Raw genomic sequence first — 22,375 nt, forward strand, 5'->3', positions numbered from 1 at the left:
CGGGCAAGACAGAGAGTCCAACGCTGAGATTCTGTCTGGCGCTGGCCTTCCGAGTATGTCCACTCTACTCAGGCAGCGCAGGCTGCAGTGGCTGGGCCATGTCCACCGCATGGAGGATGGCCGTATTCCATGACATCCTCTATGGAGAGCTGACATCTGGGAGGAGAACCATCGGACGCCCCCAGCTACGTTACAAGGATGTCTGCAAGAGAGATTTGAAGGCGCTCGACATCGATGTGGAGTCCTGGGAGAACCTTGCAGCTGACCGCACAAGGTGGAGAGGTACCCTGAACCAACATCTCAAAACGGGGGAAGAGAAACTGATGAACGAAGCGGCAGACAAGCGGGCACGCAGAAAGGAGCGCAGCAACTTAACAGACCAGAGACCACACACAAACGTGACCTTTGCCACAGAGACTGTCACTCCCCCATTAGTCTCTGCAGCCACAAGCGACACTGCTCTAGCCGAGGTGTGGAGCAAGCAGCCAACTAGGATGCATCACCCATGATCAGCCATGACCGAGGGGGGCCTAAGAACATCCTCCTGTGCTCCAAGGAATAGAGTATGCACCTGCATAGGTAGAACTATGCCCCTACACTCCTAGATGCCTCTGCTCCATAACACTGTCCACAGCCCTGCCATTCACTGTGGCACTGTAGGTCCTGCCCTTCTTAGACTTCCCAAAATACAACATCTCACTTTTTTCGGCATTAATTTCCATTCCTGCATTCCTTGGTTCTTCCAACATAAAGTACAAAGGTTGAAAGAATGCTCCACCAGACTCAGGAATAGCTTCTTCCCCTCTGTTATCACGCTTCTAAATTGTCCTTCCATAAGCTCGGCTACTGTCAAATTCATCTCTATCTTCCATCATGGTGATGGAAAGAAATTGAGTATCCCTGATCAGTCCTTCTTTCCAAAAGTACATGAATCCCGACCCTTCGATTTTCTTCAATCATTTTTCTACCACTGACAGGCTCAGTGACCTGTTATTACAAAGCTTATCCCAGCTGCCCATCTAAAGTACATTAGCCATCTTCTGATATTTGCTGGCCAATAGTAACCTGTAGAGATACAGCATGAAAACAGGCCCTTCGGCCCACCAAGTCCACACTGACTATCGATCACCTATTCACATTGGATATATATTATCCCATATGCTATTATATATATGTTTCGTGTATAAAATCATGAGAGTAATAGATTGGGTAGATGCACAGAATCTCTTGCCCAGAGTAGGGGAATTGAGGACCAGAGGACATAGGTTCAAGGTGAAGGGAAAAGATTTAATAGGAATCTGAGGGGTAACTTTTTCACACAAAGGGTGGTGGGTGTATGGAACGAGCTGCCAGAGGAGGTAGTTGAGGATGGGACTATTCCATCGTTTAAGAAACAGTTAGACGGGTACATGGATAGGTCAGGTTTGGAGGGATATGGACCAAACGTGGGCAGGTGGGACTAGTGTAGCTGGGACATGTTGGCCGGGTGTGGGCGAGTTGGGCTGAAGTGCCTGTTTCCACACTGTATCACTCTATGAATGGTATGTTGGCATTCATAGCAAGAGGATTTGAGTTTAGGAGCAGGGAGGTTCTACTGCAGTTGTACAGGGCATTGGTGAGACCGCACCTGGAGTATTGTGTGCAGTTTTGGTCTCCTAATCTGAGGAAAGACGTTCTTGCCTTAGAGGGAGTACAGAGAAGGTTCACCAGATTGATCCCTGGGATGGCGGGACTTTCATATGAAGAAAGACTGAATAGACTAGGCTTGTACTCGCTGGAATTTAGAAGACTGAGGGGGGATCTTATAGAAACATATAAAATTCTTAAGGGGTTGGAGAGGCTAGATGCGGGAAGATTGTTCCCGATGTTGGGGGAGTCCAGAACCAGGGGTCACAGCTTAAGGATAAGGGGGAAGTCTTTTAGGACCGAGATGAGAAAACATTTCTTCACACAGAGAGTGGTGAGTCTGTTGAATTCTCTACCACAGAAGGTAGTTGAGGCCAGTTCATTGGCTATATTTAAGAGGGAGTTAGATGTGGCCCTTGTGGCTAAAGGGATCAGGGGGGTATGGAGAGAAGGCAGGTACAGGTTACTGAGCTGGATGATCAGCCATGATCATATTGAATGGCGGTGCAGGCTCGAAGGGCCGAATGGCCTACTCCTGCACCTATTTTCTATGTTTCTATGTTTCTATGACTCTTCTGCATTTTCAGTATAATTATTTGTTTTCAGATTTTCACATCTGTAAATTTTTTCTTTCCATCTGTCATTTGTTGATTCTTCTGCTTCATTTTACACTCTCTCCTTTTGGTAAATGAACAAAGCTGTAAAAACACAACAGGTTCACTAGTGAGGAGAAACATGGAAGGGAGAAGAATGATGAACTTTCATGAACGTAACTCTGTTTTCCCGTGGTTTCGTTAGGTCCGCTGTCTAGACTGCCTCCACGCCCTTTGGTCTTGCAAAAGGGAGGAGCCCAGCCATCTTCACAGTGACAATTGTTTCTCTCGTTGCAAACCTGAAAAACAATAAAAGTGATTAATATCTCTTCAATAAAGTTACTTAAATAAAAGTAAAATATTTTAAAATAAGTTCATATTATTGCTGACACCTGGTGAAAGTCACAGCAGTGGCAAAGGCCAGGGGGCTCTCCAGGATAACACCACAGGAAGGGAACTTAATGCTTCAGTGCAGGATTGGAAGGTGCTGTTGCCCAATTATCTGAATGCTTCTGCTTCTGATTGGAAAAACTCCCTACAGTAGGGTCTGTAAAGGTGGATCTTGAACACAGAATACAGGAAGTATCTCTTTAGCCTAAGATATCTGTGCTAATCAGGATGCCAATTTAAACAAATCCCATTTACCTACATGTGGTCTGTATCCTTCTGTTCCCTTCCTGCTCATGTGCATGTCAAAATGCTACTTAAACATTATGCTGTCATGTTTGCTTGCATCACCTCCACTGGACAGCACATTCTTGGTATATACCATTCTGTGTATAAACTACTTAGGTTCATAGTCTTACAATGTGGAAACAGGCCGTTTGGCCCAACTTGCCCACACTGGCCAATCTGTCCCATCTACACCAGTTCCACCTGCCTGCATTTTGCCCATATCCCTCTATTTGAATGAGAACGTATTCGGCATGATTAGCAAGTTTGCAGATGATACAAAAGTGGCTGGTATTGTAGATAGTGAAGATGGTTGTTAAATATTGCAGTAGGATCTTGATCGGTTGGGCAGGCGGGCTGAGGGAAGGTGGGCTGTGGGCTTGATGGAATTTAATGCAGAGAAATGTGAGGTGCTGCATTTTGGGAAGTCTAACATGGGCAGGACTGACACAGTGAATGGATATTCAGGGACTATTGAATCAATCTGAAGAAGGTTGCTGACCCGAAACATCGCCTGTCCACTTCCTCCACAGATGTGTGGGAAGGAACTGCAGATGCTGGTTTACAATGCTAGAGTTTTTGCAGCATATATCCAGCATCTCTGGATAAAAGGCATGGGTGACGTTTCAGATCGAGACCCTTCTCCCTTCTGGGGAGTGTTGGAGAGCAGAGATGATCTAGGAGTGTAGGTACATAGTTCCTTGAAAGTGGCGTCACACCTCCCTCCATAAGTTCACAGCCTCCTGCACTCCAAGGACTCCTACTTGCCCAGACTTTCCCTGTAGCTCATGCCCTTGAGTTCTTAAGAAACAAAAGAAGGGACAGTGTCCATGCCGTATGGCATGGAAACTCTAGTTCAGGAGGTGGCGCACAATGGACTTCCATTGCCGAGGTAAGGTTACTAACTCCCTGTTTCTTGTATGTCTATATCTCCTGAACATCAGCATTCTTTAATCTCACATCATTTAAATTATTTTTCTGTTCCGCCAAAGGGTATAACCTCATACTTCACCATATTCTAGTGTTTTGCTCGCTCATTTAACATCACATTTTACAGACACTGGGTAAAAGACTTTGTTCATCTACCCGATCTATTCCCTTCATAATTTTATGCACCTCTATAAAATTACCCATCAGCCTCATGCGTTCCAAGAAATAAAGTCCTAGCCTGCCCAAACTCTCCCTGCAGCTTAGGCCCTTGAGTCCTAGCAATATCCTCAAGCAACTGTGTAAAGGTGAGAGGGGAGAAATTTGGAGAAGACGGTCACAGCAAGTTTTTTTTGTCCAGGCAGTGGTGGATACTGTCACCCAGAGAGTTGTGAATTTGTGGAATTCTCTGCCACAGAAGGCAGTGGAGACCAATTATCTGGATGAATTTAAAGAGAGCTAGATAGAGCTCTATGGGCTAGTGGAATCAAGGGATACGGGGAGAAGGCAGGCACAGGTAGCCATGATCACAATGAATGGCGGTGTTGGCTCGAAGGGCCAAATGGCCTCCCCCTACATCTATTTTCTATGTTTCTATGATGCCAGGAACTTGCTGCCAGGGATGGTCGTAGAGGCAGATACGTTAGTGGCATTTAAAAGGCTTTTGATAGGCACATGGATATAGAGGGAATGGGAGAGATGTGGGTCATGTACTACCAATACTATCCTGGCATCATGTTCAGCACAGGCATTGTGCCTGAACATAGAAACATAGAAAATAGGTGCAGGAGTAGGCCATTCGGCCCTTCGAGCCTGCACCGCCATTCAATATGATCATGGCTGATCATCCAGCTCAGTAACCTGTACCTGCCTTCTCTCCATACCCCCTGATCCCTTTAGCCACAAGGGCCACATCTAAATCCCTCTTAAATATAGCCAATGAACTGGCCTCAACTACCTTCTGTGGCAGAGAATTCCACAGACTCACCACTCTCTGTGTGAAGAAATGTTTTCTCATCTCGGTCCTAAAGACTTCCCCCTCATCCTTAAGCTGTGACCCCTGGTTCTGGACTCCCCCAACATCGGGAACAATCTTCCCGCATCTAGCCTCTCCAACCCCTTAAGAATTTTATATGTTTCTATAGATCCCCCTCAGTCTTCTAAATTCCAGCGAGTACAAGCCTAGTCTATCCAGTCTTTCTTCATATGAAAGTCCTGCCATCCCAGGGATCAATCTAGTGAACCTTCTCTGTACTCCCTCTAAGGCAAGAACGTCTTTCCTCAGATTAGGAGACCAAAACTGCACACAATACTCCAGGTGCGGTCTCACCAAGGCCCTGTACAACTGCAGTAGAACCTCCCTGCTGCTAAACTCAAATCCTCTTGCTATGAATGCCAACATACCATTCGCTTTCTTCACTTCCTGCTGCACCTGCACGCTTGCTTTCAATGACTGGTGCACCATGACACCCAGGTCACGTTGCATCTCCCCTTCTCCTAATCGTTCACCATTCAGGTAATACTCTGCTTTCCTGTTCTTGCCGCCAAAGTGGATAACCTCACATTTATCCACATTATATTGCATCTGCCATGCATTTGCCCACTCGCCTAATCTATCCAAGTCACTCTGCAGCCTCCTAGCATCCTCCTCGCAGCTAACACTGCCACCCAGCTTCGTGTCATCCGCAAACTTAGAGATGTTGCATTCAATTCCCTCGTCCAAATCATTAATATACACTGTAAATAACTGGGGTCCCAGCACTGAGCCTTGCGGTACCCCACTAGTCACTGCCTGCCATTCCGAAAAGGACCCGTTTATTCCTACTCTTTGCTTCCTGTCCGCCAACCAATTTTCTATCCACCTCAACACTGAACCCTCAATACCGTGTGCTTTAAGTTTGTACACCAATCTCCTATGTGGGACCTTGTCGAAGGCCTTCTGAAAGTCCAGATATAACACATCGACTGGTTCTCCCTTATCCACTCTACTAGTTACATCCTGAAGAGCCTACGCCTGTGCTCCTCTGTTCTATGTTCTCCATCCATCCATAACTCCTTGAAACTCATCCATAACTCCATGAAACAGGCAACACATAGATAGATGGTATGCTTGCTTTCATTGGTCAGGGCATTAAGTATAAGAGTCAGAAAGTCATTGTGCACCGTGAAACACCGATCAGCCAAAACATCATGACCACTGACAGGCGAAGTGAATAACATTGATTATCTTGTTACAATGGCACCTCTCAAGGGGTGGGATATATTAGGCAGCAAGAACAGTCAGTTCTTGAAGTTGATGTGTTGGATGCAGGAGAAATGGGCAGGAGTAAAGACCTGAGTGACTTTGACAAGGGCCAAATTGTTATGGCCAGACGACTGGGTCAGAGCATCTCTGAAATGGCAAGGCTTGTGGGGTGTTCCTAGTCAGCGGTGGTCAGTACCGACCGACAGTGGCCCGAGGAGGGCAAACAAACCGACGACAGGGTGTTGGGCACTCAAGGCTCATCAGACAATTTTAATGGTGGTCACGGGAGGAACATCAGTCTACCCAATACTATTTCTCGCCTAATGCAAATTTCTTTCAGTTCCTCTATCCCCCTAGATCCTCTGTTCTCTAGTACATCTGGGAGATTGTTTGTGTCTTCCTTAGTGAAGACAGATCCGAAGTACCTGTTCAACTCTTCTGCCATTTCCTTGTTACCCATAATAATTTCACCCGCGTCTGCCTTCAAGAAACCCACATTTGACTTTGCTACTCTTTTTCTCTTAACATATCTAAAGAAGCTTTTAATGTCCTTCTTTATATTCTTGGCCAGCTTCCCCTCGTACTTCATCTTTTCAGCCCAATTCTCTGAATGCATTCAAGAGAGAGCTAGATAGAGCTCTTAAGGATAGCGGAGTCATAGAAACATAGAAACATAGAAAATAGGTGCAGGAGTAGGCCATTCGGCCCTTCGAGCCTGCACCGCCATTCAATATGATCATGGCTGATCATCCAGCTCAGTAGCCTGTACCTGCCTTCTCTCCATACCCCCTGATCCCTTTAGCGAAAAGGGCCACATCTAACTCCCTCTTAAATATAGCCAATGAGCTGGCCTCAACTACCTTCTGTGGCAGAGAATTCCACAGACTCACCACTCTCTGTGTGAAGAAATGTTTTCTCATCTCGGTCCTAAAAGACTTCCCCCTTATCCTTAAGCTGTGACCCCTGGTTCTGGACTCCCCCAACATCGGGAACAATCTTCCCGCATCTAGCCTCTCCAACCCCTTAAGAATTTTATATGTTTCTATAAGATCCCCCCTCAGTCTTCTAAATTCCAGCGAGTACAAGCCTAGTCTATTCAGTCTTTCTTCATATGAAATTCCCGCCATCCCAGGGATCAATCTGGTGAACCTTCTCTGTACTCCCTCTAAGGCAAGAACGTCTTTCCTCAGGTTAGGAGACCAAAACTGCACACAAAACTCCAGGTGCGGTCTCACCAAGGCCCTGTACAACTGCAGCAGAACCTCCCTGCTCCTAAACTCAAATCCTCTTGCTATGAATGCCAACATACCATTCGCTTTCTTCACTGCCTGCTGCACCTGCATGCTTGCTTTCATATGGTATGGGGAGAAGGCAGGAACGGTGTACTGATTGAGAATGATCAGCCATGATCACATTGAATGGCGGTGCTGACTCGAAGGGCCGATTGGCCTCCTCCTGCACCTATTGTCTATTGTATTGCCCGTTTTGTTACCTTCTGTTGTCCTTTGAAAGTTTCCCAATCCTCTGCCTTCCCGCTACTCTTTGCTGTGTTATACATCTTTTCTTTTAGTTTTATTCCATCCCTAACTACCCTTGTCAGCCACGGTTGCCTCCTACTCCCCTTAGAATCTTTCTTTTGCTTTGGAATGAAATTATCCTGCATCTTCCGGATTATGTCCAGAAATTCCTGCCATTGCTGTTCTACCGTCATTCCTGCTAGGATCCCTTTCCAGTCAACCTTGGCCAGCACCTCTCTCATGCCTTCATAGTCCCCTTTGTTCAACTGCAACACTGACACTTCCGATTTAACCTTCTCTTTCTCAAATAGCAGATTAAAACTAATCGTATTATGATCACTACCTCCAAGCGGTTCTTTTACCACGAGTTCTCTTATCAAATCTGGTTCATTGGACAACACTAAATCCAGAATTGCCTTTTCGCTGGTTGGCTCCAATACAGGCTGCTCTAAGAATCCATCTTGGAGGCACTCTACAAACTCCCTTTCTTGGAGTCCAGAACCAACTTGATTTTCCCAGTCTAACTGCTTATTGAAATCCCCCATCACCACAGTGGCATTACCTTTGTTACATGCCAGTTTTAACTCCTGCTGCAAATTACACCCCATATCTGGGTTACTATTTGGGGGTCTGTAGATAACTCCAATTAGTGTCTTCTTACCTTTACAATTCCTCAACTCTATCCACAGTGACTCTACCTCGTCAGTCCCTATGTCACCCCTCACAAGGGACTGAATTTCGTCCCTCACCAACAGAGCTACCCCACCACTGCCCACTTCCTGTCGTGTCCTATAGGATGTAGGATGTAGGCTGTGGTGGAGGCAGATACGTTAGTGGCATTTAGAGTCATAGAATCATACAGCACAGAAAGCCTATCCATGCAATCCAAGATACCCCATCAACATTAGTCCAACCTGCCTGCATTTGGCCTATATCCCTTTCATATTCTCTGACAGAAGGCAGTGGAGGCCAATTCTCTGGATGCTTTCAAGAGAGAGTTAGATAGATACATCAGTCTGAAGAAGGGTCTCGACCCGAAACGTCACCCATTCCTTCTCTCCCGAGCTGCTGCCTGACCTGCTGAGTTACTCCAGCATTTTGTGAATAAATACCTTCGAGAGTTAGATAGAGCTCTTAATGATAGCGGAGTCAGGGGATATGGGGAGAAGGTAGGAACGGGGTACTGATTGTGAATGATCAGCCATGATCACATTGAATGGCAGTGCTGGCTCGAAGGGCTGAATGGCCTACTCCTGCACCTATTGTCTATCCATGTACCTGTCTTTAAGAGACATTTGGGATAGACACATGGATTATATGCAGGCAGAGAAGAGTTGGTCTTGGCGTTATGTTCAGCACAAACAGTGTGAGTCTAAGGTCCTGTTTTGCTCTACATCGTACCCCTTTTTGGTTGCAGGTCATGTGACAGCTTTTGACATTGAACAGCGCTTCATCCTGGCACTTTTGTTTCATACAGGCCTGTGAAACAGAGAATGAAACGTTAGTGCAGTGTTAATGTAGTGTCATCTTTATATTACTAAAACTCATCTTGTATATTCGTATATTTGTTTGTTCGTACCCGAAATACAGCCAAAACGGTACACGATAGCGCAACAATTTTAGGCCCACCTTACTCACCATTGGCCTGCGGTTCAAATGGTTGTTATATTTTTTAAGTTATTCACTTTTTAAACTTTAAAAATCACTTTTTAAACGTTACTAAATCCCTTTTACACTTGTCCTGCTCGTCAGCTGTGCCTAAGCAGTAACATCTCCGTGTTCAACGTCCAAATGGGAACCCAACGGGCCCGCGCCTGCGCAGTTGGGGGTCGGTGATCTGATACAGATGCTCCCCGACTAACGATGTTCCGACTTTGCGATGGCGCAAACGCCGGGGGGGGAGGGGGGAGGAAGGGGGGATAAGGAGGGCTGAGTGGGTGAGTGGGGGGTGAGGAGGTGGGGATAATGGGGGTTGAGGGGGGTAGAGTGGGGATGGAGTGGGGTCAAGGGGGAATGAAGTGGGGGAGTGGAGGGGGAGGGGAGGAGGGGGGGGGATAAGGGGTTGAGGGGGGATGGAGTAGGTGAATGGGTGAGGGGAGGAGGGGGGGGGATAAGGGGAGTTGAAGGGGGATGGAGTGGGTGAGTGGAGGGGGATGGGGGAGGGGAGGGTGCTAGACTAATGCAGGAGAGGTTTGGGCCCTATGGGTCCACCCTTTTCCAGTTAGCTTTTAAAATTGTTCATCAGGACACAAGCAGCAGGAGGCCTTTTGGCCACTGAAGCTTAATCTGCGTTCAATGTTAACACTAACTATCACAGATGCACCCTGGCTTATAGAACCTAATGTAAATGTACTCTATCGTCAATGTATCCTACCTTATGGAAAGACCGCTCAGTGTGTGTATATATATTCGGGTTGAGACCCTTCATCAGACGACTAAGATAGGGTACTGTCAGATTCACATCTACTCCATTGTGGTCATTGGACTTTGTCTCTGGAACTAATGCGCTACAATGCTGACAATTTTATTCTGCACTCTGTATCATCCCCTTTGTTCTACCAATGAGTTTAGCTTGATAGTATTGATCTGTAGTATTAGATGATCTGATTGAATAACATGCAAAACAAAGCTTTCACTGTGCTTGGTACATGTGATAATAATAACCTAAATCTTCCTATCAACCTATCAGCCAATCCCCAATTAAAGACCTTAATTTCCAGAATATCATTCTCCATTTCCTTAACAACTTTGAACCTTGTTTTTTGTTGAGTGAGATTTGATCACTGCCCAAAATGCTCACCCGCTTTAATTAAGTTCCCAATGATTAAGTGCAGTATTGCTCCGCTCTACAGTGGCACTAGGTATATACTGGTTCAAAAAGATCTCCAGAATACACTTCACAGTGTCTAAAACAGGGAAACAGGTTATTTGGCACAACTTTCCCATGCCAACCAAGATGCCAAATCTACACTAGACTCACCTGCCCACATTTGGCCCATATCCTTCTAACCCTCTCCTATTCATGTACCTGTCCAAAAGTCTTTTAAATGTTGTTATAGTACATGCACCAGTCCTAGGCCTGCTCAACCTCTCCCTTTAGCTCAGGCTCTCGAGTACTGACAACATCCTTGTAAATCTTCTCTGCACCATTTCCAGCTTGACGACATCTTTCATACAACAAGATGTCCAAAACTGAACATGACCTAAAATGTAGCCTCACCAATGTGTATGTACAACTGTAACACAACCTCCCAACTTCTATACTCTACTCTGACTGATGAAGCCCAATGTGCCAAAAGCTTTCTTGACCACCCTATCTACTTTCAAGGAACTATACCTGCACCCTAGATCCCTCTTGTCGACAACACTCTCCAAAGCCCTGCCATTCACTGTGTAGGTCCTGCTAGGTTAGACCTCTGAAAATGTAACAGCTTGCACTTATTTATTAAAATCCATGAATGCAGGGCTGTTGTCTAGTACAAGACTTTGATGAGGCCGCATTTGAAGTATTGCATTTAGTTCTGTTCACTGTGCTACAGGAAAGATGTTGTTAAGCTCTAGGGAAAGATTGAGCAGTCTAGAACTTTATTCCTTGGAGCGCAGGAGGACGAGGGATGATCTTGTGGAGGTGTATAGAGTCATGAGGGGAAGAGATGGGTTAGATGCACAGTCTTTTACCTACGGTAGAGGAACCAAGAACCAGAGGTCATAGATTTAAGGTGAGAGGATAAAGATTTAGAAATGGAAACAGGCCCTTCGCTCAACTTGCGCATGCCGACCAAGATGCCCCATCTGTACTGGACCCATCTGCCTGTACTTGGCCCATACCACTTTAAACCTTTCCTATCCATGTACCGATCCAAATATCTTTTAAATGTTGTGATAATGTAGGCCTCAACTCGTTCCCTATACCTACCACCCTCTGTGTGGAAAAGGTTGCCCCTTAGGTTCCTATTATATCTGAAGTAGGGTATCTTAGTTGGCATGGGCAAGTTGGCCAAAGGGCCTGTGTGTGACACCTACCACAGATGTTAGACTCACTGGCCTGAAATTCCCAGGCTTTTCCTTGCTGACCTTCTTAAATAGAGGCACAATATTAGCCATTCCCCAGTCTTCCAGTACTTCGCCGTTTCTAATAATGATTCATATCTCAGCCAAGTCTTCTGCAATTTTTTCTCTAGCCTTCCACAATGTCCTCGGATGTATCTGATCAGGAGTGGGAAATTTATCTACCTTCATACAGGTTGGTACGTCCAGCACATTCTCAACCATAATACAGACTGTCCTCAAGATACCTCCATTAACTGTCCCAAGTTCCCCAGTCTCTAGGTCCTTCATGGTAAAAATAGAGGAAAAATATTGATTGAGGCCCGTGCCCATCAACTGCGGTTCCACACAGACATTTCCACTTTGGTTTCTGAGCAGGCCCTATTGTCTCTCTGTAGTTACCCTATTTCCTTAATGTACTTATAAATCTTTTAGGATTTTCATTAATATTGTCTGCCAGAGTTATCTCCTGCGTCTTTTTTGCCCTCGTGATTTCCTTCTTAAGTATGTTCCTCAGTACCTTAAACTCCTCTGGGGATACTCTTGATCCAATTTGAAACTTAGTGGGACTCAATGGTGCTGCTGTGGAGCAGGTGAGCAGCACCAAATTTCTGGGGGTGAACATCACCGAGGATCTCTCCTGGAGCAACAACATCACGTCCATCGCCAAGAAAGCCCAGCAGCGCCTCTACTTCCTCCGCAAACTGAAGAGAGCGGGAGCCCCCACACCCATCATGTACACTTTTTACCGAGGTGCCATCGAGAGCATCCTCAGCAGCTGCATCACTGTGTGGTTCGGAAGCTGCACAGCCTCCAGCCGTAAGACCCTGCAGCGCATAGTGAACACTGCTGAGAGGATCACTGGCGCCTCACTCCCAATACTCCTGGTCCTTTACACCACCCGCCTCACCCGCAAAGCATTGAGCATTGTGGGTGACCCCTCCCACCCCTCCAACAGCCTCTTCACCCTCCTGCCTTCAGGGAGAAGGTTTCGCAGCCTGAGGTCAAGCACCACCCGACTAAAGAACAGTTTTTTCCACCAGGCTGTCAGGATGCTGAACTCTCTCCCCTCCCTTCCTCCTCTCTCCCCTGCCCCTATGGGACCTGGACTTTAACACCCCACACACACGCACATCCAGCACCAGACACTTTTTTTAAAAAAAATTTGAAGTGACTATATTTTATATTTTATATTTTATGTTGATTGTTGTTTGCTGTGCCTTTTGTTTTATGCACTTTGTTCCTCGGGATTGTGAAAACGGTATTTCGATTTTCTGTCTGTGTAAACTGGCTGAGGATTGACAATAAAATTGACTTTGACTTTGACTTTGACAATGTGTAGGAAGGAACAGCAGATGCTGAATAGACACAAAATGCTGGAGTAACTCAGCGGGACAGGCAGCATCTCTGCAGAGAAAGAATGGGTGACTAATCGGGTCAAGACCCTTCTAGTTGAAGAAGAGTCTCCACCCGAAACGTTACCCATTCCTTCTCTCCTGAGATGCTGCCTGTCCCACTAAGTTTCTCCAGCATTCCGTGTCTATCTTCGATTTAAACCAGCATCTACAGGTCTTTCCTACAATGCAGATTCTGATTCAAATCCTTCTTCAGGATCTCGGCCTGAAGCGTCACCTGCTCTCCGACCCACCGAGTTACTCCGGCTTTTTGTGTCTATACTCTTGATCCCAGATACCTATCCTTGCCCCATGCCTCCGTAATCCTGACAAGAGAATACAAGCCCAGTCTTTCCAATCTTTTCTCATATGACAGTCCCGCCATCCCGGGGATTAACCTCGTGATCCTATGCTGCACTGCCTCAATAGCAAGGATGTCCTTCCTCAAATTAGGAGACCAAAACTGCACACATATGAAGGCCAACATGCCGTTAGTTTTCTTCACTGCCTGCTGTACCTGCATCTTTACGTTCAGTGACTGGTGTACTAGGACACCCAGGTCTGAATATATTTCTGGCCCTCTAGCCCAAATCATCCATGCTGACCATAAATAAGAATATGCAACTTTAAGTGTGGAGTGGGGCTGGGGAGTGCCAACATGGGCTCTGAGAATGCAGTCTGAGACCATCAACACAACACTTTAACAATATCAATTTTTGATTACCTTTTTAGCTCCACACTTGGTCCCTTCTTTTATTATATTCGTATCACTGGTATCATCTAGGAAAGAGTGTGCTGCTCGGCATACAATGTTCCCACCTTTAGACAAAATGGTGCTGGTTATCACCTTTGTGTTTATTCCCAGTTGTGCAGTTGTTCCACCCTGACACTGGAGTTTTCCACACATTTCATCCCTGTAGGGGAGACAAACAATTTAGAATTCTACTCCAGAAACATGGGTGAAACACAGAAAGACAAAAGGAAACAAAAGTTGTCATGCCGCAGGGAGAAATCTGTTGGGTGAAGAAGGCGTTCAGCAAGTGCCTTCATTAGGAAGAGTATTGAGTACAGGACAAGGCACACAGTACTGGAGTAACTCGGCAGGTCAGGCAGGATCGCTGGAGAACATGGATCGGCAGGGGGGGGGGGGGGGGGGATCTCGTACAGGACAGAGGCTCGTGAGAGGGTAGAAGCTGGTATGGAGAGTGGTGTGGGAAGGGTTTGTGGACAGAATAGGCAGGTGAAAGGAGGGTTGGTTTAAACTAGGTATTTTAATGCAAGGGGCCAGATGGGTAATGCAGATGAGCTTAGGGCATGGATAGGCACGAGCAACTGGGACGTTGTAGCCATGACAGAAAGCTGGTTAAGGGAGGGGCAGGACTGGCAGCTCAATGTCCTGGGGTACAGGAGCTTCAGGAGAGGCAGGGGTGAGGGGAAAAGAGATGGGGGGGCTGCATTGTTGGTTAAGGAGGATGTCACGGCAGTGTTTAGAGGTGACATTACGGATGGTTCATCTAGTGAGGCTCTATGGGTGGAGCTGAGGAACAAGAAAGGGATCAGAAAAAGCTAGAGTAACTCAGCGGGTCAGGCAGCATCTCAGAAGAGAAGGAATGGGTGAGGTTTCGGGTCGAGACCCTTCTTCAGACTGATGTCAGGGGAAGGGTCGGGACAAAGAAAGGATGTAGTTGGAGACAGGAAGACTGTGGGAGAACTGGGAAGGGGTGGGGTAAGAGAGGGACAGAGGAGCTATCTAAAGTTAGAGAAGTCATTGTTCATACCGCTGGGCTGTAAGCTGCCCAAGTAAAATATGAGGTGCTGTTCCTCCAATTTGCGGTGGACCTCACTATGACAATGGAGGAGGCCCATGACAGAAAGGTCAGACTGGGAGTGAGAGGGGGGAGTTGAAGTGCTGAGCCACCAGGAGATCAGGTTGGTTGAGGCGGACTGAGCGGAGGTGTTGAGCGAAACGATCGCCCAGCCTGCGTTTGGTCTCGCCGATGTAGAGAAGTTGACATCTGGAACAGCGGATACAATAGATGAGGTTGGAGGAGGTGCAGGTGAACATCTGTCTCACCTGGAAAGACTGTTTGGGTCCTTGGATGGAGTCGAGGGGAGAGGTAAGGGGACAGGTGTTGCATCTCCTGCGGTTGCAGGGGAAAGTGCCCGGGGATGGGGTGGTTTGGATGGGAAAGGACGAGTGGACCAGGGAGTTACGGAGGGAACAGTCTCTGCGGAAAGCAGAAAAGGGAGGAGAAAGTATTGGACACGTTAGAGGCAGGAAACATGTTCCCGATGTTGGGGAAGTCCCGAACCAAGGGCCACAGTTTAAGAATATGGGGTAGGCCATTTAGAACGGAGATGAGGAAAAGCTTTTTCACTCAGAGAGTTGTGAAGCTGTGGAACTCTCTGCCTCAGAATACAGTGGAGGTCAATTCCCTGGATGCTTTCAAGAGAGAGTTAGATAGAGCTCTTAATGATAGCGGAGTCAAGGGATATGGGGAGAAGGCAGGAACGGGGTACTGATTGAGAATGATCAGCCAGGATCACATTGAATGGCGGTGCTGGCTCGAATTGCCGAATGGCCTCCTCCTGCACCTATTGTCTATTGTCGACAGCTGCAGGTCAAATAAGGTTGTTGTAGTAGGGGATGTGAACTTTCCCAATAAAGACTGGGAAAATCATTGTGTGAAGGATTTAAATGGGGTGCAATTCCTCAAAAGTGTTCAGGAGAGTTTTTCATAAGCAGCAAGTGGAGGCCCCCACATGTGAGAGGGCAACGCTGGATCTAGTATTGGGAAATTGGGAAGGGCAAGTTAATGAAGTGTGTGTGGAGGAGCCATCATCCTTGGAACCATCATCTCCAGGGACCTTAAATGGGGGGGCCACCATCGACTCCACAGTCAAAAAGGCCCAACAGAGGATGTACTTCCTGCGGCAGCTGAGAAAACACAATCTGCCACAGGCAATAATGGTTCAGTTTTATACTGCCATCATAGAGTCTGTACTCACCTTCTCCATCATGGTCTGGTTTGACTCAGCCACCAAGCACGACATCCGGAGGCTGCAGCGCATCGTTCGATCAGCCGAGAAGGTTGTTGGCTGCAACCTTCCCCCCCATTGACGAACTGTACACTGCAAGGGCCAGGAAGCGAGCGGGCAAGATCATCTCTGACCCCTCTCACCCTGGCCACAAACTCTTTGAAGCACTTCCCTTTGGAAGGCGACTCCGGACTGTCAAAGATGCCACAGCCAGACATAAAAACAGCTTTTTTCTAGGAGCAGTAGGTCTACTACATGGTTCCTTGAAGGTTGAGTCTTAGGTAGATAAGGTGGTCAAAAAGGCTTTTGGCATTTTGGCCTTCATCAGTCAGAGTATTGAGTATAGAAGTTGGGAGGTCATGTTGCAGTTGTATAAGACGTTAGTGAGACAGCATTTAGATTATTGTGTTCAGTTCTGGGCACCATGTAGTAGGAAAGATATTGTCAAGTTTGAAAGGGTTCAGAAAAAGATTTACGAGAATGTTGCCAGGACTAGGGTTGTGAGCTATAGGGGGACGTTGAGTAGGCTGGGTCTCTATTCTATGGTGCGCAGGAGGATGAGGGGAGATCTTATACAGGTATACAAGATCATGAGAGGAATAGATGCACAGAGTCTCTTGCTCAGAGTAGGGGAATCGAGGACCAGACATAGGTTGAAGGAGAAGGGGAAAAGATTTAATAGGAATCCGAGAGGTAACTTTTTCACACAAAGGGTGGTGGGTGTATTGAACAAGCTGCCAGAGGAGGTAGTTGAGGCTGGGAGTATTCCATCATTTAAGAAACAGTTGGACAGGTACATGGATAGGACAGGTTTGGAGCGATATGGACCAAGCGTAGGAAGGTGGGACTAGTGTAGCTGGGACATTGTTGGCCGGTGTGGGCAAGTTGGGCCGAATGGCCTGTTTCCACACTGTGTCGCTCTATGACTCTATGGATAGGTGATGTTTTGGGTTAGAACCCTTCTTCCGCCAAAGGTTGGGGCATCATGTAGCATCTGTACAAGTTGTTGCTGAGACCACACTTGAAGAACTGTGTGCAGTTCTGGTTGTCCAGTGAGAGGAGGAATGTCATGAAGTTAGGAAGGGTGCAGAAGAGATTCACCTGTACTTGAGTTGTTGGCAGAGATTGGATAGGCTAGAACTTTTTTCTTTGGGGTATAGAAGAATGAGGGCACCCTTATAGAGGTGTACAAAAATTTGATGGACAGGTTTAGGAGAACTCAGTCTTTTTCCCCACGGTAGAGGGTTGTAAAACTACAGGGCAGAGGCTTAAGATGAGAAGGAGAGATTGAAGAAGGATGTCAGGAGCAACCTTTTCACTCAGAGGATAGTGCAAATCTAGAATGAGCGGCCAGAGGAAGCTATGGAAGCAGATAACATTTGAAAGGCATTTGGACAGATATATTGATAGGAAGGGTCGAGAGATATATGAGCCAAATGGAACAAGCCCAGTCTGCCAACTTGGTTGGCATGTGCAAGGTTGACCTGTTCGTGGATGTATAATGATGGATTAATACAGAATTTTCCAGTTTTAATTGAGAACAATATAAAGAAGACACTTTTCATGTGACCTGAGGCAGGTTGGAGCAAGGTTTTGTGCCATACATACCCACTCTTGCATTTTATATATTTGCTATTTGCGTCCACTCCACAATGCCCATACTCAGATCCTTGCGTATTTGTAAGTTCATAGCAAATCTTTACAGCAGACTTGGCATCTGGCAGAGAGAACATGGAAGAATACAGATCTAAAACTAGAAGCAGGCGCCACCAACATTTACACCATTCATGAGCCTTCTTCCATTCTGTTCTGGAGTGAGCGGGATGGTCGGTGTAGACGAGACAGATGACAAGACTGGAAGTGTGAAATGGAGGGGATGACAGACTGGCTCAAGGACAGAGAGCAGCCACTCATCACTGATGCCACCCCCATGGTATAAGTCTGGCCCCACTGCCCTTCCTGATGAGTGGCCACACGTTGCTTTAATTTCTTCACCCGCTCTCTCGAAGCATCTTGAACTGGCTTGCAGCAGGCTGGGGCTGACCCAGTGGTGGGGATAGATCACCCCACTCCTGCAGACCAGGACTTGCAGCAGATTGAGAGAGCTTTGAGGATAAGGATGTCCATCCAGTCAGGTGCATACATTGGCCAAAGCCACTGCCATGTGTGGGGAGGGGACGGTGCCGTCATCTGGTGGCTGCTGCTAGCCTGTACTCACCTTCACCCCAGATCTCCCTGCAATGATTGTCTGCTGAACGGCAGAAGCCCTGGTTGCAGTACAAGTTCCCCTTGCTGCAGGTGTAGCCATCTTTCATGTAGTGATTGTTGGGGCAATCTTGGGAGCTTCCTGAGCAGTACTCCGGCAGGTCACACTCCCCCCGCCTCGGCCTACACACCGTGCCTGCTGAGAGGAACTGAAGAAAGACGGCATCAGAGGATGGCAGGCAGCAGGAAGTATGAGCTGAGAGTGAGGTAAAGGGCAGGGAGCAGGAGGGGGGAGCTGAGAGTGAGGTAGAGGGAAGGTAGTAGGAGGGAGGAGCTGAGAGTGAGGTAGAGGGAAGGTAGTAGGAGGGAGGAGCTGAGGGTGAGGTAGAGGGAAGGTAGTAGGAGGGAGGAGCTGAGAGTGAGGTAGAGGGAAGGCAGCAGGAGGGAGGAGCTGAGAGTGAGGTAGAGGGAAGGTAGTAGGAGGGAGGAGCTGAGAGTGAGGTAGAGGGAAGGTAGTAGGAGGGAGGAGCTGAGGGTGAGGTAGAGGGATGGTAGTAGGAGGGAGGAGCTGAGAGTGAGGTAGAGGGAAGGCAGCAGGAGGGAGGAGCTGAGAGTGAGGTAGAGGGAAGGCAGCAGGGGTGTCATAGAAACATAGAAAATAGGTGCAGGAGGAGGCCATTCGGCCCTTCGAGCCAGCACCGTCATTCATTGTGATCATGGCTGATCATCCACAATCAATAACCCGTGCCTGCCCTCTCCCCATATCCCTTGATTCCACCAGCCCCCAGAGCTATATCTAACTCTCTCCAGGTCCTGACAGGATATTCCCTAGGACATTGAGGGAAGTTAGTGCAGAAATAGCAGGGGCTATGACGGAAATATTTCAAACGTCATTAGAAACGGGGATGGTACCGGAAGATTGGCGCATTGCGCATGTTGTGCCCTTGTTTAAAAAAGGTTCTAAAAGTAAACCTAGCAATTTATAGACCTGTTAGTTTGACGTTTGTGGTGGGAAAATGAATGGAAAAGATACTTAGGGACAATATATACAAACATATGGATAAACAAGGCCTGATTAGGAACAGTCAACATGGATTTGTGCCTGGAAGGTCATGTTTGACTAATCTTCTTGAATTTTTTGAAGAGGTTACCAGGGAAATTGATGAGGGCAAGGCTGTGGATGTTGTCTATATGGACTTCAGTAAGGCATTTGACAAAGTTCCACATGGAAGGTTGATTAAGAAGGTTAAATCGTTGGGTATTAATAGTGAAGTTGCAAGATGGATTCAACAATGGCTGAATGGGAGATACCAGAGGGTAATGGTTGACAACTGTATGTCAGGTTGGAGGCCAGTGTCTAGTGGAGTGCCCCAAGGATCTGTGTTGGGTCCGCTGTTGTTTGTCATTTACATCAATAATCTGGATGATGGTGTGGCAAATTGGATTAGTAAGTATGCAGATGATACTAAGATAGGTGGTGTAGTTAATAATGAAGTAGATTTTCAAAGTCTACAGAGAGACTTGGGCCTTTTGGAGGGGTGGGCTGAAAGATGGCAGATGGAGTTTAATGCTGATAAGTGTGAGGTGCTGCATTTTGGTAGGACAAATCAAAATAGGACGTACAGGGTAAATGGTAGGGAATTGAGGAATGCAGTGGAACAGAGGGATCTGGGAATAACTGTGCATTGTTCCCTGAAGGTGGAATCTCATGTGGATAGGTTGGTGAAGAAGGCGTTTGGTACGCTTGCCTTTATAAATCAGAGCATCGAATATAGAAGTTGGGACGTAATGTTAAAATTGTACAAGGCATTGGTGAGGCTGAATCTGGAATATGGTGTGCAGTTCTGGTCGCCAAATTATAGGAAGGATGTCAACAAAATAGAGAGAGTACAGAGGAGATTTACTAGAATGTTGCCTGGGTTTCAGCACTTAAGCTACAGAGAGAGATTGAACAGGTTGGGTCTTTATTCTTTGAAGCGCAGAAGGTTAAGGGGGGACTTGATAGAGGTTTTTAAAATTTTAAGAGGGACGGACAGAGTTGACGTGGGTAAGCTTTTCCCTTTGAGAGTGGGGAAGATTCAAACAAGGGGACATAACTTCAGAATTAAGGGACAAAAGTTTAGGGGTAACATGAGGGGTAACTTTTTTACTCAGAGGGTGGTGGCTGTATGGAATGAGCTTCCGGTGGAAGTGGTGGAGGCTGGCTCGATTTTATTATTTAAGAGTAAATTAGATAGGTATATGGAGGGGAAGGGATTGGAGGGTTATGGTCTGAGAGCAGGTAGATGGGACTAGGTCGGAGAAAGTGTTCGGCATGGACTAGAAGGCCCAAACTGGCCTGTTTCCGTGCTGTAATTGTTATATGGTTATATGGTTAAATTCATCCAGTGAATTGGCCTCCACTGCCCTCTGTGACAGAGAATTCGACAAATTCACAACTCTCTGGGTGAAAAAGTTCCTTTTCACCTCAGTTTTAAATGGCCTCCCCTTTATTCCCTGGTTCTGGACTCCCCCAACATTGGGAACATTTTTTCTACATTTAGCTTGTCCAGTCCTTTTATAATTTTATATGTCTCTATACAATCCCCTCTCATCCTTCTAAACTCCAGTGAATACTAGCCTAGTCTTTTCAATCTTTCCTCATATGACAGTCCCACCATCCCAGGGATCAATCTCGTGAACCTACGCTGCACTGCCTCAATTACAAGGATGTCCTCTGTGAAGTGTAGGGGCTGAGGTTGTAAAAATACAAACAGAAAACACTACAACCGCTTAGGCAGAATCTGTGGGAGATTTGCAAGTTCCTGCCTAATACCATCAAAGTTGGCCTTGTCTCAATTTAGAACTTCACATGTGGAACCACCCTGTCTTAATCAAAACTATTTTAAAGGTAATGGAACTGTGCTCACCCACTGGCCTTCAGTCATTTGCTCTGCCTAATTCCACAAGAGCAGGTGAAGCTTTGTCCTCTCCCTCACAGGGCCCAATACATATTGCCTGAGGAAACTCCTCAACACACATGACAAATTGCACCCCATCTAAGCCCCTGGCAATATGACAGACCCAGTCTATACTATTTGCCTTGCAGCTGTGCAATCTCCTGGCGTTTATGTTTCTTTAATTCTTGTTGACTATTTGGTAACCTGTCATACAATGGCAGCAAGGTGATTCTCCCCTTTCTCTCGTGCAGATCCACCCATATTGTCTCGCTGGACACAGAAACATAGAAAATAGGTGCAGGAGGAGGCCATTCGGCCCTTCGAGCCAGCACCGCCATTCAATGCGATCATGGCTGATCATTCTCAATCAGTACCCCGTTCCTGCCTTCTCCCCATACCCCCTGACTCCGCTATCTTTAAGAGCTCTATCCAGCTCTCTCTTGAATGCATTCAGAGAATTGGCCTCCACTGCCTTCTGAGGCAGAGAATTCCACAGATTCACAACTCTCTGACTGAAAAAGTTTTTCCTCATCTCAGTTCTAAATGGCCTACCCCTTATTCTTAAACTTTGGCCCCTTGTTCTGGACTCACCCAACATTGGGAACATGTTTCCTGCCTCCAATGTGTCCAACCTCTTAATAATCTTATACGCTCCTCTCATCCTTCTAAATTCCAGTGTATACAAGCCTAGTCGCTCCAGTCTTTCAACATATGATAGTCCCGCCATTCCGGGAATTAACCTAGTAAACCTACACTGCACGCCCTCAATAGCAAAAATATCCTTCCTCAAATTTGGAGACCAAAACTGCACATAGTACTCCAGGTGCGGTCTCACTAGGGCCCTGTACAACTGCAGAAGGACCTCTTTGCTCCTATACTCAACTTCTCTTGTTATGAAGGCCAACATTCCATTGGCTTTCTTCACTGCCTGCTGTACCTGCATGCTTCCTTTCAGTGACTGATGCACTAGGACACCCAGATCTCGTTGTACGTCCCCTGTTCCTAACTTGACACCATTCAGATAATACTCTGCCTTCCTATTCTTACCACCAAAGTGGATAACCTCACACTTATCCACATTAAACAGCATCTGCCATGCATCCGCCCACTCACACAACCTGTCCAAGTCACCCTGCAACCTCATAGTATCTTCCTCACAGTTCACACTACC

At 46.7% G+C, this 22,375-nt stretch overlaps 1 protein-coding gene across 1 annotated transcript in view; it reads right to left on the reverse strand.

Moving 5' to 3' along the window:
* LOC144598413 (disintegrin and metalloproteinase domain-containing protein 12-like) overlaps positions 1–22,375 on the reverse strand; it is a 117,739-nt gene that overhangs the window by 18,197 nt on the left and 77,167 nt on the right. The window contains exons 14-18 of the mRNA XM_078408576.1: positions 18,279–18,474; positions 17,669–17,777; positions 13,746–13,935; positions 8,982–9,059; positions 2,401–2,518 (exon numbers count right to left, since the gene is read on the reverse strand). Of these exons, the coding sequence (XP_078264702.1) occupies positions 2,401–2,518; positions 8,982–9,059; positions 13,746–13,935; positions 17,669–17,777; positions 18,279–18,474 (691 nt within the window). The remainder of the gene's footprint in view (positions 1–2,400; positions 2,519–8,981; positions 9,060–13,745; positions 13,936–17,668; positions 17,778–18,278; positions 18,475–22,375) is intronic.

The sequence above is a fragment of the Rhinoraja longicauda genome, chromosome 1 (assembly GCF_053455715.1).
Source record: "Rhinoraja longicauda isolate Sanriku21f chromosome 1, sRhiLon1.1, whole genome shotgun sequence".
NCBI classification, from domain to species: domain Eukaryota; kingdom Metazoa; phylum Chordata; class Chondrichthyes; order Rajiformes; family Arhynchobatidae; genus Rhinoraja; species Rhinoraja longicauda.